General features: G+C 39.2%; 1 protein-coding gene across 33 annotated transcripts in view; it reads right to left on the reverse strand.

Annotated features, from left to right (window-relative positions):
• The window catches only part of OBSCN (obscurin, cytoskeletal calmodulin and titin-interacting RhoGEF), a 156,058-nt gene that overhangs the window by 122,777 nt on the left and 13,638 nt on the right, over positions 1–19,643 (reverse strand). For 32 of the 33 annotated variants that reach the window (XM_030315066.1, XM_030315285.1, XM_030315232.1 and 29 more), the window contains 2 exons: positions 5,077–5,352; positions 2,097–2,372 (listed from right to left, as the gene is read on the reverse strand). In XM_030315066.1, coding sequence (XP_030170926.1) covers positions 2,097–2,372; positions 5,077–5,352 — 552 coding nt within the window. The remainder of the gene's footprint in view (positions 1–2,096; positions 2,373–5,076; positions 5,353–19,643) is intronic. The other variant, XM_030315160.1, reaches the window with a different exon arrangement.

The following is a 19,643-nucleotide window of genomic DNA, read 5'->3' on the forward strand; positions in this document are numbered from 1 at the left end:
AGCATTGGATAAAAGTGATAGCGGTTAGCTTCCTTGGGTAGTTCCCTGTCTCACAGATCACTCTGTGTGATTAGCTGGTTTTTCTGCAGCATCATTTATAAACTGAAAAAAGAACCATTCTATTTATAATTGCCTAAGAATTCTATGTCATGAATTGATGTGAACTTTATCATACACTTCTTCTGGATTTATGATGTTAAATTTTATCAGCTACTATATTCTGCATTTATGGAGTAATCACTTCATTCTTTTTCATTCAGTCTGTTAATGCCATGCATTATACTGATCTGCTAATATTTCCAGTTTAAAAAGCCTTGAACTCCTAGACTATGACCTTCATCATGGTGTATTATCTGTTAAATACTTTGCTAATTTATTTTCCTAATGCTTTGTTTAAGATTTTGACCTTGAAAATCCATAACAGACTGACCTGTAATTTGAATTTTTCATCCTTTGCTTTTCAGAGTTTGGTTATCAACATTATACTGTCTCTGTGAAGTAAATCAGAAATAGCTTCCTCTTCTCTTTTCTAGAAAAATCTCCAGGAATAGGCACTAACTTCTTTCCAGAACATTTCACATAATCTACCAGTGAGAAAGTGCACATGGTGTGAGATTATTTACTACATCTCTATTTGTTTAAAACATTCTAGGACTATTTGAGGTGTTGAAATCTTCTTGTGTCACTTTTATCTGGTTTTCTAAGAATTTGGTCAATTTGTCAAACCTTTTCATATGTATTACCATAAAATAATTTGTTACATCATCTGAAAATAACACTAAAAAAAGACACATGGTAGATTTTTTGGTATCTGCATACACCAACAAATAATTTTCTGCGGATACAATACCAAACAGTCAGGTGGTGGCACCTAGAAGCCAACGTAGGACTGCAGCCCATTTTTATTTGCCATTAAGACTCATAAGGAGTGGTGCCTGCATGGCTCAGTTGGTTAAGCATCTGACTTTGGCCCAGGTCATGATCCCATGGTTCATGAGTTTGAGCCCCGTGCCGGGCTCTGTGCTGACAGCTCAGAGCCTGGAGCCTGCTTCAGATTCTGTGTCTCCCTCTCTCTCTGCTCCTTCCCTGCTCTCTCTCTCTCTCAAAAAAAAATAAATAAAAACATTTTAAAAATTTTTAAAAAGACTCATAAGGAAAGGAAAATACATTTAGTTCGGACCCTTTTCTGTGAACCAGCCAGAAATGGACAGACACACAAGTCTCTAGAAAATGGTATGAAATGCTGCTTTACCAGACAGCAGCTGTTAAAGACCTCGTCTTTAACAAAGTGTGCTTGTGTAAGATAAGCCACTTATTCTTTTCCATTTCTAAATCGATGAATCATACCCCAAGGGGAATTCTGACACAGAATGTTCTAAGAGAGGGGAAGCAAGATTTGCTTCAAAAAGAGAATCCAGACTTCACATGTGTCTATCACATATCTGTCAGCCCTCTGCTCTCAGTTTGCTTTGTGCAGACATTGCAGAGAACAGGGATCTAGACTTTGCTAGATCTGTGTCCATGTGCAAGATAACTTCCGTGTCCATGTGCAAGGAGGAAAGGGTGTCCCAGAATGCCTAAAACTTTGATAGTCCATAGTTCTGTCTGAGATACATCCAATTATGATTGGCTGGAATAAATTACTCCTTATCCTGGTTTAATGAAATTCAAACATCTCTCCCTAGGGTGAAACAACATGTTGCTAGATGAGGGCACCTGGGAGCTGCCAGGACATTAAGCAGAGGAAAATGCATGTATCATGGGTGAGAAATGCCTGGTCTACTTCAGACTCCAAGTGCAGGGAACAGCCAGAGGTCCAGGTACCAAAGAACACCCAGGAATTTCTGAGCAGATACAGGGAACTTACAACTGCCATTACTGTGTGGAAACAGCACTTGGGGTTTCTGGGAGCACAATCTCCCTTCTGTTCATACCCTTCCCACCCAACCTCCCTTGGCCCAGCCATGGGTAAGGGCATTGGGAGAATGGGCCATGTGAACACATGAGGTCTGGTGGGAAGAGCACCATGGTTGGCTGGGGATGTAAGCCAATCCCATCACCTCCACACAGGCTATGACAGTCCCATAAGAACTGACCTGTGACATCCAGGTGGAAAGACACCTTCTGGCCCCCAGCCTCACAGCTGTACTCCCCAGCATCCACCTTCCCCGCCTGCTGCACCACCAGCTTCCTGCTGCAGCCCTTGGCCTCCATGTGCACTCTGGAGCTGGCATTCAGTTTCTTCCCATCCTTGTACCATGTCACCTCCGTCTTGTCCTGAGCCACCTCGCAGCTCAGCGTGGCACTGGCCCCTGCCTTGGCCTGCACCTCACTGCATGCTGGCTGCCCCTTAGCAAACATGGCCAAGCGCTCTGGGGAAAAAGAGGCATGCACAGGTTCAGAGACACAGAGCTGTCACCAGCCTAGGTCACAGGAATGAAAGCCTCAGGGTTCAGTAAATTTTCTACTTGGAGCAAATGCCATCACATGCCCAGAAGAGTGCTGGAGTGTGTTTGTAAACATAAGCCTCCTGTCCTACAGCCCAAGTGTACATTTGGATGTGTCCTGACTCAAGAGCAATTTCTAAGGCTGGTGCAAGGTGGCAGAGGCTGTTCCATCACCTGTCTCTGCTAGTTCATGGTCCTTCCCAGGTGACAGCCAGCCCTTGTGGGCAGGTGGGGTTGTTCACTCCTATATCCCCAGCACATGGTGTGTCCACCACAGACTACCTTACCACAGTGTAACTCCCATATTAATGCACTAATTCATTTGCACAGCCCAGTGGAGTTTGGTGTGACTGTCCCCACAGAACCAAAACAACAACAAACAGAAAACATCTATCTCCCCACTCACTACTAACCATGCCCAAAAGTAACCATTATCTTGACCTCCGCCACCATCAATTACTTTTGCCTGGACTTTGATTTCACATGAATGCATGATCCATTGGGTGTTCTTTGGGTCTGTCTTCCTCCCCTTGACAGAATGTGAGATCTACCCATGCTGCTGCATGCATGGATAGTTTTCTACTGTATGAACACCTCAGCTTGTGTTTGCTTTACCTCTTGTGATTCATCTGGGCTATTTCCCATTTGGGGATATGATGAGTAAAGCTGCCTTGAACAGTCTTGTATGTCTCTTTGGGGACAAACAGAACTGCTAGTACATACATATGGCTAAATTTGGCTTTAATAGATATTTCCAAAGAGTGTTCAATAATGATTGTGACAACTTACTCTACCACTGACAGTGTGTGATAATTCAGATTCTCCACATCCTTACCAACACTTGAGATCATCGTTTTTTAAAAAATTGTGTATATCCCATTAAACTCAAGTATGTACATGCAGGAAGGATCTCAGGGATTCCATGCTCTGAGCCCACCAGAGTCAGACTACCCTGAACAAAACTACAAGGTGGTCCCAAGTCAACATGGTCCTGGAATGAGCCAAAGTTTGATTGTCCTCTCCCTGCCTATCACAGGAAAGAGCAACCCTCTTTCTGGAATAAGATAGCATCATCCATATAACAAGTTTTCTCATTCAATATCTGACAGTCAATCGAAGCATTGCTGATGTGCCACAGACAGGAGTAAATAGAAAACTAAACAAGAAAAAAGTACAATATCAGATGATTGATTATTATGTTTTTTCAGACTGGGATACAGCCATGATTAATACAGTTTTAAAATGAAATTTTAAAAGAAAAGGTCAAACATGAAAAATTTACTACAGAGTCTGGAATCTATAAGAAATCAAAAAATGGAAGTTATATCACTTGAAAATAGTAAACACATTATAAGTGAGTTGGACAGCACATTAGATATAGCAGAATACAATATTAGAAAATTGGAAGGCAGGTAAACAACATACCCAGAATAAAGCAGAGAGAGAAAAATAATTAGGAGGCAGAGAGAAAGATGCAACAAGATATGTGGGGAAACATAAAAAGGTCAAATAAAATATAACAAGAGTTCTGACAAAGGAGAGAGATAGGACAGAACAGAGAAAGGCCAAGGATAGCCTATGGTTGATGAGGACATAAACCCACACACTCAAGGTGATCTACAGCCTCAACCGGTATGAATACAAAGAAAACCACATCCAGGTTCATCAAAGTAAAACTTCTGAAGGCCAAAAACAGTATCTTAAAAGCAACAGGAGAAAAGAAAGAAAAGAAAAGAAAACCCTTGAGAGAATATAACAGATCTGACAGTTGATGTTCTAAGAGAAAATATGGAACCTAGAAGACAATGGAATGATATCTTTAAAATGTGAAAATATACAAAATTGACTCTTAACAACACAAGGGTTAAGGGTGCCAACCCACCATGCAGTAAAAAAAAAATTCATGTATAACTTTTACTTCCCCAAAATGTAACTACTAGCAGCCTACTGTTGACTGGAAGCCTCATGGATGATATAGTCAATTAACACACACTTTGTATCATATGTGTATTATAAACTACACTCTAACAACGAAATAAGCTACAGAGAAATGTTATTAAGAAGAGAAAACACATTTACATACTGTACTGTATTTATAGAAAAAATCCGCATATAAGTGGACCTGTGGAGTGTAAACCCATGCTGATCAAGAGTCCACTGTATTTACATATGTAACTTGATACCCAGAGAAAATAGGCCTCAGAATTGAAGACAAAATAAATACTTTTTCAAATAAGCAAAAAAAGAAATTAAAGTACCAGAATACCTACCAAAATAAATATGCATGATAAAAGTTTTTCAAGCAGAAAAAGTAAATAAATAATCTCAGAATATTGGGCCCAAACCCTGGCTCTTAGGTTTTCTGGCTGTGTGAATATCAGCACATTATAGAATTTTCTTAGTTCATATTACAATGAGAATATTCAGAATTCTTCCTCTGAGGTTGTTGTAATGTTTGCACAAGTGAAAAGACAAGAAGCATTCGTAAAATGCTGCCATGGGTATATAATTAATAACTGCTAGCTATATGAAAGCATGATGACAAAATAGACCATTAGATGTCACCTGTGCACAGCCCAATCCTTAACAACTAGCTTAAGGAGCATAAGACAGACGTCAAGGAACTCACCAATGACATCCAGGTGGAAGGAGACCTTCTCCCCCGCAGCCTCACAGCTGTACTCCCCCGCATCCGCCTTTGCCGTCTGCTGCACCACCAGCCTCCTGCTGCAGCCCTTGGCCTCCACACGCACTCTGGAGCTTGCACTCAGCTTCTTCCCGTCCTTGTACCACGTCACCTCCGTCTTGTCCTGGGCCACCTCACAGCTCAGTGTGGCACTGGCCCCCGCCTTGGTCTGTACCTCACTGTGTGTTGTCTGTCCCTTGGCAAACACCAATACAGGTTCTGGGGATAGGAATGGACAATTAAATGTCTAGAACTGAATAAGGGCCCACCTTCTGGGTCTCAAACCAGGATTCCTTGGGCACAAGCCTGCCTTGCTCCTGGATCCCTCCACACAGAGAATTCTATACTCAGGAGATGCATAAAGCAAAGAACAGGTTGTTTCTCAGAATCTGAAGGCTCCAGATCAAATAATTTCCAGGTCAGTATGTGTCATGTTACAGGATTAGGCATTTACCATTTGTGATACCATAATTATCCTAACAAATGGAGGCATATCTTGTCACTTGTACATCAAAGCACAGGTATTTTCAGGGAGAATTTCTTGTGCACTGTCACCAAAAGTGGGTGATGCCCAAGGCACAAGAACACACACACAATGACTTCTAATGCAATCTGTAACTTCTATAGGGATTTCCTATAATCAAACCCCTGTCCTTGAGACTGGATGTGGTTTTTACTAACTTACTTCTTTTGCTTCACATCACATTACTTCTAGGACCCACTTGTTCACTCTAGACTAAATTTTCTTCCTTTTGACGTATATCCATCAGCATTTTTTTCCAGCAAGGTTTTGTGATGGTAAATTCTCTCCATTTGCTTTCTGAAAACATTTCTATTTCATTCTGAATTTTGAATGATAGTTTGGCTGGATACAGAATTCCAGTTGACAGTATCTTCCCCAGTACATTGAAGGTGATGCCTTCTTTGTGCTCTTCATTGCTGTTGACAAATCTGCAAGAAGGATAACTGCCCTCCCATTAATCTTTATTTTTCTGTGGTTCACTGAGATGTGTCTATCTGTGGACTTATGTTCCCTACATTCCTCATGATCACTTGTAAATCCTGAAGCTTAGGATTCACATCTTCAATCAGTGCTAAAAATTACCTACGTGATTTCTTTCATTATTTCTTCTTCCTCATTCTCTCCAGTCTCTACTAAAAGTCCTTTTAGACACATGTGTGGCCTTCTGCTTCTCTTCCCCACATCTGTCATTATCTCATTTTTTTAAATCTCTGCTTCATTCTGAGTAACTTCCCCAAATCTATCTTCCAATTCAGTGATTTTTCTTCAGCTATGTCTAATTTGCTACTTATCGCTCCACTAAATTGCTTATCATAAATGTGTTTCCCATTCAAGAAGCTTCCCAAATGTGCTTCCCATTCATTTGGTTCTTTTTTGAATCTGCCTATTCTTTTTCTTACTATTTTACTTTTTTCTTACATTTTCAAGTCTCCCATGTAACTCATTTTAAGTATGCTTATTTCAATACTCTTTCAGATAGTTGTTCTATTATCTGAGGTCCCCAGGTGGTCTAATCCTGATCTTTACTGTGACTTCCAACTCTCTTCTATGTAGGATTATTCCTCCGGTGCTTAGATGAATTTTATTGTGAGTGCATCTAGCATGGTTTCCTTAGCCAGTAGTATTAAGTGTGGCCTCGGTGATGAGGTAACCCACCCACCTGGGCCAAGGCAGAAAGACAAGTGCCCTATAATCTCCCTGAGCTCAAGGCATATTGCTTTATTGGTCCATCTTTTCTTTAATGATGTGGTTTTACAACGTTTCCATCCTTGTATGCTGTTTTCTGTTGCACTTCCTTTTTGCTCCCACAGCCTATTTGCAAGCTGGTGGTGTAAGTCAGATGCAGATCCCTGGGACCCAAAGTCCCCCACAGCAATTGTGCACCAACTCATCACCCATTGCTTTAGTTTCTTAGTGCCTCTTCCTTTCTAGCACCTGGAAATGTCCCTTTTTTGTCTTGCCACTCCAGATATTAACTTAACTTGACTTTATTACATTCTGTCCCACATTTTAAGATGTCTATGATGGGAGAGTTTTCACATTACAGAAGTCCACAGTACCGCTGGAACCCCAAATCCAGATGGGGTGTTTATAAGTCTACCTTTCCACATGAGATTATTCAATTTCATGCACTAGGGACTTTCTGCTTTAGGAATGCCTATTTTCTCAACAGAAGTCAGTGGAACTCTTGGTTTTTGGCCTGCACATCAAAGCATTGGTATTTTCAGGGAGAATTCTTTACATGCTATCACCAAGAATGGGCACTATCCTTGAGTTACAAGATTTTTAATTGGATTTCTAATATTTTTTTAAAACTCAAATAGCCAAAGTAAAAATGGTTCTATTTTTATGCCTTAAATATATTTTTCATGGAGAAAAAGATAAGGCATCCAGGTGGCTGAATTTCACCTACATGTCCTCAGTGACCTGATACCACATAGGACAGGTGTCTGGATGGAAGGCAGTGATGATGATCCAAAAATCTATGCAGTGACTGGCAGGGGCTGTGGTCAGCCTCAATATTCTTTGGTTCTCCTCCCACCCCAAGCCCCTCCCTACATGGTCTCATGTCCCCCAGTGTCCCAGGGGGAGGTCCCATCATCATCCACTCCTTCCACGCCACTTCTTCCCCCAGTCCCTCCCACCACAAACATGCCAACAAATCCTGAATCTCCAACCCCAGACCAGTGTCAACTGAGTACCATGCCCAGATAGCTGACCACCCCTGGACATCCCAGGCTAGCATGTCACCTGCTTCTTCCAGCAAATATGCTCCTGTCTGCCTGCCATGTCTCATATGGTGACCCCTAGATCTATGTATTCACACATGGGTTTAAGATTCATCTATGTCTCCTGCTTCTCAGCCCACACCCACATGAGCACGAATTCATGCACTCATCATCCCTCTCTGTCCCTTCAACCACAGCCTCTGTTTGACTTGGACATCTCCAGAAGCAAAACCTCTGCAGTAAGATGTCCTTGGGGACCAGATGGGTTAAGTGGAGTCTGCATGCTTCTTGTGGATGCCATGCCCACCTGAGCTTCTGCCACATCTGCCCTCCAGCCAACAGCTTTGCTTTTGGAATCATGGTCTCTCTATCATTTCTCCACCCGTGAGGCTACCACCAGATGAGTCCTCACAAACACTACCATGTGAAAGCAGAGAACACCTAACCACACAGCCAACTGTCACCTTTATCCATAACCAGCTGAACACACAACTTTCATACTGTACAGTGAGGTACCTCCTGTTCATTTTGTGGCCCCAGACTCAGCTACATCCCCAAGGTGGGGTTGCACCAGGTCTCTGTTATTTCTGACATTCACTTCATAGGAGTCCTCACAGACTAATCTTAAAGAAAACTGTGTCTCTTTGATATGCATGTCATGAAATCATTCCTGATCACACTGTGTGTGTGTGTGTGTGTGTGTGTGTGTGTCTACGTGTATATATGTGGGGGTATGCATGTACGGTTGTATGTGCACATATATGTTTGTGCATGTCTTTGTACATGTGTTTAAACGTGTGTATGTTGTTGTATGTGTTTAAATGTGCATGTATGAGGATGCCTGGGTGGCTCAGTTGGTTAAGCATCTGACCTCGGCTCAGGTCATGATCTCATGGTTTGTGGGTTCAAGTCCCACATCAGGCTCTGTGCTGACAGCTCAGAGCCTGGAGCCTGCTTTTGGACTCTGTGTCTCCCTCTCTCTCTGCACTTTCCCCACTTTGTCTCTCTCTCTCTCAAAAATAAACAAACTTTAAAAATATGCATGTATGTATGTGTATATGTGTCATGTATGTATGTTTGTGTGTATATATGTTTGTGAGTGTGTATGTGCATTGAAATTTATGTGAATATATGTCTATGCATGTGTGTATGTGTGTTGTGAGCATGTATATGTGTTTATGTACATGGGTATATGTATGTCTATGCATGTGTGTATGGATGAGCATGTATGTGTTTAAATGTGCATGCATGTGTATGTGTGTGTGTTTGAGATGGCCTGCCACTATCTGTGCCCAGGAAGAAGCACATGTGGGAGCCCTCCATGATTACTCTGACCCCACAGCTGAGCCCACACCATGAGGCCCCCAGCTACAGTGTTTTGCCTTCAAAATTCACCTGAATGAGTTATAAATATCCCTGAAAGGATGCTTAGGATTTGTCCCACACTAGAAATGCCAAAGTTTGGGTCCATCTACATAGTTACAGAAAATTAAAACCCATATTTTTACAAAAACACCTGCACTTGGTTCCAGTTCTGGGCATAAACACTCCTCCCTGTTTCAGTCACCAAATGCAGCCACAGAGCCATGGAGCAGCCATCTGAAGATTCTCCAAGTAAGCAGCAGCAGGCAGATTGGGGAGAAAAAACAGAATTCAAAGTCCACCAAACCAGAAGTGACTCTACCTTTCCCCCCTTGCCTGCACTCAAGGCAGCTCAACATCCAGAAGCAGGTCCCCATCCCTCTCCCAAAACTTAGGGAAGAGAACCCCAAGTGCTGAGAGAGAATGGAAGATACCCCATTTTTTCTCCATGCTCTCATGCCCCAGCCCATGAAGACTAGAGACCCCTAGAACACTGAGGGTATAGAATATAGTATTCCTATGCAACCGAAGGAGGACACTGATCTTCCTCTTTTCTATCATTCTGCCACTGGACACTGGTGCAGGTGGGACCATTAAAAGCAAGTATCACAATAACATGCCTAGAGCTCCAGCTTCCCAACTAAAGAACTGAAAAAGAAGACAGAAGATCTGGAACAGGTGGTTGTCCAGAAATGCCAGGGATCACCATTGAGTCACATTTGAGTGAATATGACCCCAAAAACCAAACCAAAAATTTTGAACTCTGAACTGGGCAGAGGCCACTGTCCAGAGCCACACCTACCACTAGGTGGGCACATTCAGGACAGATTCAAATGGCACTGCAAAGTCACTGTAAAGAAAACAATCTACGGGGAGTTGGCAGGAACCCATAGCCTGAACTCAACAAGGCCTATTTCCAGCTTTACTAAGATCAACATCCCTCATTAAATGTAAGACTCAGGGTTTCAAAACATACCATTCAGTATATACGGGATGCCATCCAAAACAGCCCCCTGAAAAACCAGGAAGCTCTCAGTTCACATGCATAGGAGAGGACTATTAACAGATACCAATGTCAAAATGACACAGATGCTGGAAATATCTGACAAAGATTTTCAAGCAACTATTACAAAAATGCTCCAACAAATGAAAGCAAATACTCTTGAAAGAAATGGAAAGACAGAAACTCTCAACAAAGAAAAACAAGATATAAAAACACAAATGGACCTTTTACAAGTGTGGAAATAAAATAATTGAAATAACTCACTGAATGGGCTCAGTAGCAGAATCCAGACAACAGAAGACTTACTGAACTTGAAGATAAATCAATGGAAATTATTCCATCTAAACAAGAGCAAGAAAGGGAGTTTTTAGATAGAGCCTCAGGGATCTATGGGATGAAACCAAAAGGACTGAAATTCATCTCATCAGTCCTGGAAAGAGAGGAGTAAAGGTCAGAAAAATATTTTCAAGAAACAGTAGTTCAAACCTTTTCAAATTTGGTAAAAGACATTAACCAGATTATGAGAGCCCAGTAAATCTCAGACAGAATAAATCCAAAGAAATCCACACCTAGACACACTATTTCAGAGCCACTGAAAATTAAAAGACAAAGACTCTTGAAAGCAGGCAGAGAATACAAACCCATGATTTGTAGGGGAACAGCTTGAGTGACCATGAATTTTTCTCATCGAAAATTAGTGCTGAAAGAAAGAACCATCAGCCCAGAATTCTGTATCCAGCAAAAATATCCTTCAGGAATGAGGATAAAATAAAGACATTCTGTATGAAGGGAAGTTAAGAAAACTCACTGTCAGCCAATCGCCTCTACAAGAATTACTAAGGGAAATGACATTGTAGGAAGATTCAGAGCATCAGGAATTAAGGAAGACCAACACACATGGTTAATATTTGGGTGTTATGGACTATGAACTGTCTTCCCTCCCATGATCCATTTGTTGAAGTCCTAACCCCCAATTTTGGCATTAGGACCCTCAAGGAGTTAATTATGGTTAAAAGAGTTCATAAGGGTGAGACCCTAAAACAATAGGACTGGCACCTTTATAAGAGAGAGATACCAGAGATCTCTCTTGCTCTCCATAAACCCACAGAAACCAGGCCAGAAAAGGAGGCCTCACCAGTACATGGCCAAGCTGGCACCTTGATCTTGGGCTTCTAGCTTCCAGAACTATGAGAAAATAAATTTATGTTGTATACACCACACAATCTGTGGTGTGTGTGTGCGTGTGTGTGTGTGTGTGTGTGTGTGTATTTTTAAGTAGGCTTCAAGCCCAGCACAGAGCCCAATGCAGGACTTGAACTCATGACCCTGATATCAAGAACCAGACCCTTAAGCGACTGAACCACCCAGGCTTTCCCTGTGGCCTTTTGTTATGGAAGCCTGAGTTGACTAATACACTGGTGAAACAAAATAGACTATTCTTCTTCCATTGAAATCTTTGGAATATATTTGATCATTGAAATCAAGAATTACCACATTGTCTGATGAGGTTTTCAATGGTAGACATAGTGCATAAAACAACTAATAACATAATGGTGGGAGAGTAAAAGGACCTACAAATTGATAAAAGTTCTACATCCCAATTGAAGTAGTAAAATAATGATTCTAAGGAGTTGAATATGTTTAACACAATCCCTAGGGTGACCACACAAAAATATACATAGAACCACAACAGACAAATTAAAATGGAATACTAAAAACATGCCAAATGACCCAAAAATGCAGGAAATGTGAAAAAAAGGGAAAAAGAGAAAAAATAGAAGCAAATAATAAAATAGTAGACCGAAACATACCAATTATTTCATTAAATGGATATAGTGTAAACACACTGATTACAAGATAGAAATTGTCAGAATTGATTTTTTAAAATGTACCAGCTTTATGTTAGCTACAAGAAACCCACTTCAAATATGTGTAGGTAAAAATAAAAGAATTTTAAAAATATACACAGTGCAAGCAGTAATCAAAACAAAACTGGAATATTTATATTAATATTATATTAAAATTAATTTATATTAATATTATATTAAAATTAAAATAAAGTAAACCTTTGAGCCAAGAAAATTACCAGAGATATTATAAAGATAAAAGAGTTACATTTACAAAGAATGCATAACAATACTAAATGAGTAAGCCCCTGACAACAGAGCTTCAACACATGCAAAGTAAAAACTGACAGAACTGAAAGTAAAATAGAAAGCCCACATGTACAGCTGAAGTTTTCAACACTCTTCACACAACAATTGATTGAACTAGTAGACAGAAGATCATCAGGGGTATAGAAGAATCAAACCATCAACCAGCATGACCTAACTCATATTTGTAAGGCATTCCACCCAACAGCAACAGAATATACCTTCCCTTCAACTATACATGGAACATTTACCAACATAGGCCATAGTAGTTCAGAAAAGAAATTTCTAAAACATTTTTTAAATTGAAGTAATACAAAGTATGTATGTATGTACGTATGACCAAAATGGAATTAGACTGGAAGTCAATAACAGAAAGATAAGAGCATGCTTCTGAAAAATATAGAAGTCAAAGAAGTCTCAAAGGAAATTAGTAAATATTTTAAAGTGAACAACAACGAAAATCAACATATCAAAATTTGTAGGATAAATTTAAAGCAATGCTTAGTGAAATTTTAACACTATTAAATATTTTTAATAGAAAAGAAAAAATTCAATCAGTAATCTATACTTCCACCTTAAGAAATTAGAAGCAAATAAACCAAGAGCAAGCAGAAAGAAAAGTAATAAAGATAAGAACAGAAATCAGTTAGATTGAAAAAATAGAGAAAATCAATGAAAACCATATCTGGTTCTTTGAAAAGATCAGTAAAATTGATAAATCTCTAACAAGACTAGTAAAGAAAAAAGAGAAAAGACCTAAACTAACAATGTCAGGAATGGAACAGAACATCTCCCAGACCCTGCTGGCATTAAAAGTATAATAAGAAAACATTATAAGCAACTCTATGCACATAAATTAAACAAATTTGATGAGACAAAACAATTCCTCAAAAACCACAAACTACTAAAACTTGCCCAAGAGGAAATAGGTAACTTGAACAGTTTCATCACTATAAATAAAATGTTTTCAAAATTTAAATCTTCTAAAGAAACAAATTTCTAGGTTAGGAAGACTTCACTGACTTTATCAGGGAAATAACTAAAAAAAAAACAAAAATAAAGAAGGAAGAGAAGGGGCGCCTGTGTGGCTCAGTTGGTTAAGCATCTGACTTTGGCTCAGGTCATGATCTCGCGGTTCGTGGGTTCAAGCCCCGTGTCGGGCTCTGTGCTGACAGTTCGGAGCCTGCTTCGTATTCTGTGTCTCCCTCTCTCTCTGTCTCTCCCCCACTTGCCCTTTCTCTCTCTCTCTTTTTCTCTCTTTCTCTCTCAAAATAAAAAAAATAAAAAATTAAAAAAAGAAGGAAGAGAAATCACATTGATTCTACACAATCTCTCACAGAAAACAGATGAGAAGATAACTCTTTCCAACCTATTTTGTGAGGCCATCATTACTCTGGTGACAAAACCAGACAAAGACAGTATAAGAATACTACAAGCCAGAATTCCTTAAGAAAATAAATATAAGAATACTCAACCAAACAGCATCACATTGAATCAGAAACAGGTAAAAAGAATAACAAACCACAATCAAGTAGCCTTAATCCCAGGATTACAATGCTGGTTAAATATTTTAAAATCACTCAAAGAGCTGTCAGCAAAAATGGCAAAATAACTTTTTAAAAATTGCATAAACCTTGCAAAATTGTTGCAGTCAACTTTTTTAGTGTTCTGGAAATTAACGGAAGGCTTGCAGCAATCTAGGACGCATGTACTCAAGGAAAACAGCTGAATCTCAGTAAGAACATCAAGATTTGTGGTGTTTTAACATACCCAATCCTCATACTCTCCTCCCTAACTCTGAGGTAGCCTGGAAAACCAATAGTCCACAATCACAGGGAACACTGGCACTTGGAACCCACATGAGGGAGTAGAATGAGACAAGAGCTCTTTCACAGCCCATTCCTAGGGAATTATCATTATTTGACCTATTGGTGGTTCACTGGAAAACTCCACTCACAAGCCTGTCTGTCTGTCTGTCTGTCTATCTGTCTGTCTTCATTCCTTCTTTCCTTATTATTCAAACCTAAACAGAAGGCTATCCCATGCAAACAGCCTTTTCCCCATTGGCATTTGTTGAAAACAATCACACGCACTACTGATCATGGCTGCTCGAAGTGGGGTCACAGTCAGGCAGAGAAGAGGCTAACTAATCAGCTTACAAGGAAAAGCTGAAGAATGAGATGTCCATAGAGGGCTTTGGAAAGCTCTGGCACATCCCTGGGCATCTAGAAGTCCACATATATATATGTATACTCAGGAAACACTTGAGTAGGCCCTAAAGTCACACATCAGGCTAACCTTGAGGCTGTAAAGCATAAAGTAAAGACAAGTGTAAATTCAGAAACTGCCTTGCTGAGTGGCATATGCATGTAACAACATAATGGCCCTTGGCAAGAACTGGGAGACCTCTTGGTTACTAGCATCTAAGGAAATCACTACAAAACCATTAGCTGACCAATAAACTAACCAATCAGAGACTTCAGTGGTTCACACAGCACAAAAATGCATACTTCACAGAAGTCGTTCAGAAAAGTCACTGGACACACAACAGCAACAATAACAAAAAGCAACAACAACAACCTGGGGGAGGGGTTGGAGAATCTGAACTCAAGTTCCCATGCTATATTATTTAACATTCCACTTATCAACAAAGAATGACATGGCATGCAAAGAAGCATGGCCTGTTACAGGAAAGGAAGCAGTCAACAGGAACTGTCCCTGAGAACACCCAGATACTATCTCACCAGTCAAAGTCATTATGTCATCTATTTAAAATATGTTCAGAGAACCGAAGGAAATCATTTCTCATAGAATAAAGTAATGTTTGAGGAAAATGTCTCACCAAGTAGAGAATATCAATAACAAGATATATTTCTAAAACTAAATAGAAATTCTATATTTGAAAAGTATAACTGAAATGGAAAGTCACTAGAGGGATTCAGCATCTGCTTTGAGCACACAGAAGGAAAAATTAGCACAGTTGAACATAGGTCTCTTGAAATTATCCGGTCTGAGGAGCAGAAAGAAATAAGAATGAAGAAAAATGAACAGAGCCTTAGATGCCCATTGAGCAATATATGCACATGGGGGATATTTATAGGGAGAGGGCAAGAGGAAGAGGCACCGAGATGTTTAAGAAAAAAATGATCAAAAATCTCTAAAATTAACATCCAAGAAGTTCAACAAACTCCAAGCAAGACAAACTAATGGAGAGCCACATGGAGAGAGATTATATCAAAATTGTCAAGAGCCAAAAACAAAAAGAATCTTGAAAGCAGAAAGAGAAAAGCCAGTTGTCACATACAAGGACTCCTACTAAGAGTGACAGCGTATTTCCCTTCAGAAACCATAGAGGTCAGAAGGTAATGGGTGATGTGTTTAAACTTCTCAGTGAAAAAAAAAAAAAAAACTATCAACCAAGAACTTAATCTCTGACAAAACCATCCCTAAGAGTGAAGGAGAAATTAATACATTCCCAGTCAAACAAACACGGGATTTTGTTGCATTATAACTACCCTGCAAGAAATGGTAAATAGGCATTTCAGGTTTAAATGAAAAAACACTGACAGTAACTTAAAATCATATGTAAAAATAAAGGACAAGAGTAAATATATTTACCAGTAAAGGACACTGGTAAATATAAAAGCCAGTATTTTTAGTTTTTAACTATTCTTTTTTCCCAGATGACTAAAAATGCAAATGCATGAGCAATAATTATAAAACCATAAAGTTAACTGACTAAATTTGGTATATGAAAACATAATTTATGATGATAACAACATAAAGCTGTCCTTTGTGTGTGCACACAGAGCTGTAAAGAAGCAATTTCTTATTTAAACTAAGATGGTATAATTTTAAACTTGATTATTATAAAGTTAAGATGTTAACTGTCAAAACCACTAAGAGTAGACAGTAGACACTAAGAAAAAACTAGACAGGTAGGTAGGTAGGTAGGTAGGTAGGTAGGAAGGTATATAGACAGACAAAAGAGTAAATATTGTACATAAATATATATAATATATATAAAGTCATGTTAAATTAAATATAGTAAATATATATACTTAGTTCTGAGTACAGAAAAAGAAGTGAGAAGGAAATGAAAATAGAAAAAAATAAGTTAAATGTAAAAACCAGTAATAGAGAAAATAAGGAGCAAAAAAGATGTGACATATTAAAAGAGAAAAATACAGGGTGCTTGGGTGGCTAAGTCGGTTGAGCGTCCAGCTTTGGCTCAGGTCATGATCTCATGGCGCATGAGTTAAAGCCCTGCATCAAGCTCTGTGCTGACAGCTCAGAGCCTGGAGTCTGCTTCAAATTCTGTGTCCCCCTCTCTCTCTGCCCCTCCCCTGTTCACACTCTGTCTCTCCCTCTCTCTCAAAAATAAAGAAACATTTTTTAAAAATTTTAAAGAGAGAAAAATAGTAGAAAGCCTTCCTTGTAAATATTAATTTAACTGTTAATAGATTTAATTCTCCAACTAAAAGGTGGAGATTGGCAAAACAGATTAAAAAAATATATGCTGTCTACAAGAGACTCACTTTAGATCCAAAGACACAAATAGGGTTTTTTTGAAACAAATAATTTTAAAGTGAAGATATGCTCCTTACAAAGAGCAACCAGACAAGATGGTTTTTATGTTGTCAGGCTGAACAGACTTTAAGGCAAACCATTACAAAACACTATATATTGGTTGAATAATGTATTGATTAAGGACATCATAAGTTGATAAAAGGGTCAACTCGTCAAGAAGATCTGATAACTATGAACATAAGCACAACTCACAGGAGAGACCAAACTACACGAAGTGAAAACCAACTGATTAAAGAGAGAAACAGACAGTCGTACAATAATAGTTGGATAATTCAATGCCCCACTTTCAGTAATGGACATACAGCCAGACAGGAGCTCACTAAATAAACAGCAGTGCACACCAGCAGACCCAGCTGAATCTACAGAACTCTTCACCCAACCACAACAGGAAACACACTTCACTAAAGCACAGAGCATGGGAGAGGCCAGGAAACAAGTCTCAATAAATGTAAAAAGATTGAAATAATACAAACAGTCTTTTCCAACCACAGTGGAGTGAAGCTAGAAATCAATAATAGAAGGAAAACTGGAAAATTCACAAGCCTGTCAAAATTAAACAATGCACTCTTAAAAAATTATAAGGAAAATTAGAAAATATTTTGAGATAGATGGAAATGAAAACACAACACCTCAGGACTACTAAGGTGCACTGAAAGTAGTACTGATAGTTGTATATTATAGGTCTATGTCAAAACAGATGAGCACAAATCAATAACTTAACTTCGCACTTTAAGAAACTATGGAGCACCTGAGTGGATCAGTTGGTTGAGTGTCTGACTCTTGATTTCGGCTTCAGTCATGATCTCAGGAATATGGGATTGAGCCCCATGTCCAGCTCCACACTGAGTGTGGAACCTGCTTAAGATTCTCTTTCTTTCCCTCTGCCCATCCCCCCTCACATGCACACACATTCTCTCTCTAAAAAACCATAAAACTATAAAAAAACTATAAACTATAAAACTATAAAGCTTAAAACTATAAAACTATAACAAACCTATAAAGAGTAAGCAAAACCCCAAGTTAGAAGAAGGAAGGAAATAAAGACTGGAGTGGAGACAAATGAAATAGAGAATAAAAAAGCAATAGAAAGAACAAAGGGCATTTTAAAAAATCCACAAAATTGACAAACCTTTAGTTAGACTGACCCAGAAAGTTTGAAGTCTCAAATTATTAAAACAGAAATAAATGTGGGGACATCAGTACAGATCTTAGAGAAATTAAAAGCATGGTAAGAGAATACCATGAACAATTGTATGCCAACAAATTGGACAGCCCAGACAAAATGGACAAACTCACAGAAATACACAAATTATCAAAACTGACCCCAGAAGAAATAGAAAACCTGAACAGACCTACAAAAAGTAAAGAGGTTCAATCAATAATCAACAACAAAATGAAAGGCATCTAGACTGTAAATAAAGAAGTAAAACTATCTGTACATGCAGGTGACACCTTTTTGTATCTAAAAAAAATATCCTTAGGGGCGCCTGGGTAGCTCAGTCAGTTGAGCGTCTGACTCCGGCTCAGGTCATGATCTCATGGTCCATGAGTTCGAGCCCCGTGTCAGGCTCTGTGCTGACAGCTCAGAGCCTGGAGCCTGCTTCATATTCTGTGTCTCCTTCTCTCTCTGCCCCTTCCCTGCTCATGCTCTGTCTCTCTCTGTTTCTCAAAAATGAATAAACATTAAAAAATTTTTTTAAATATCCTTAGGAATCCATGAAAGAATTAATAGGTGAGTAAACCAGTTCAGCAAGGTTGTAGGACTCAACGCCAATATACAAAAGTTAGTTCTGTTTCTGTGTATTAGCAACAAACCATCTGAAAGTGAAATTAAGAAAACAATTCCATTTAAAGAAGCATCAAGAAAAATGAATGCATGGCAACAAACTCCACAAGTCTTTTACCTTGAAAACTATAAAATTTTGGAAAAAAATTAAAAAGCTTGAAAAATAGACAGGTAGCCTGTATTTATGGATCGGAAGATTAATGTTGTTAAAACAGCAATACTCAAATTGATCTACACATTCAGTACTATAATAATCAAAATACCAGCTGCCATTTTTGCAAAATTTGAAAGCTGATCTTAAAATTCAAGTGGAAATGCAGAGACCTCAAATACTCAAAAAAATCTTAAAAAAGAAAAATGAACAAAGTTGTAGGACTCACACTTGCCAATTTCAAAACCCACCACAAAGCTACAGTGATCTAAACTGTGGTACTGACATAGAACAGACAGTTCTATGTATCAATAGAACAGAATTGAGAATCCAGAAGTAAATCCCAACATTGACGGTCAGATGATTTTTTTTTAGTGTTTATTTTTGTGAGAAAGAGGGAAAGAGAGAGCACGCATGCACACGTAGTGGAGGAAAGGCAGAGAGAGGGAGACAGAGGATCTAAAGTGGGCTCCACACTGTCAGCACAGAGCCCGATGCGGGGCTCAAACGCATGAGCTGTGAGATCATGACCTGAGCCCAAGTCCAATGCTCAACCAACTGAGCCACCCAGATGCCCCAATATCAACTGATATTTGACAAATGTACCAAGAAAACTCACTGGGGGAAATGTCTGTTCAACATACAGTGCTGGAATAACTGAATCCCCATATGCAGATAATGAAGCTGGATCCCTATATCACACCATATAGAAAA

Source organism: Lynx canadensis, chromosome A1 (genome assembly GCF_007474595.2).
Source record: "Lynx canadensis isolate LIC74 chromosome A1, mLynCan4.pri.v2, whole genome shotgun sequence".
NCBI classification, from domain to species: domain Eukaryota; kingdom Metazoa; phylum Chordata; class Mammalia; order Carnivora; family Felidae; genus Lynx; species Lynx canadensis.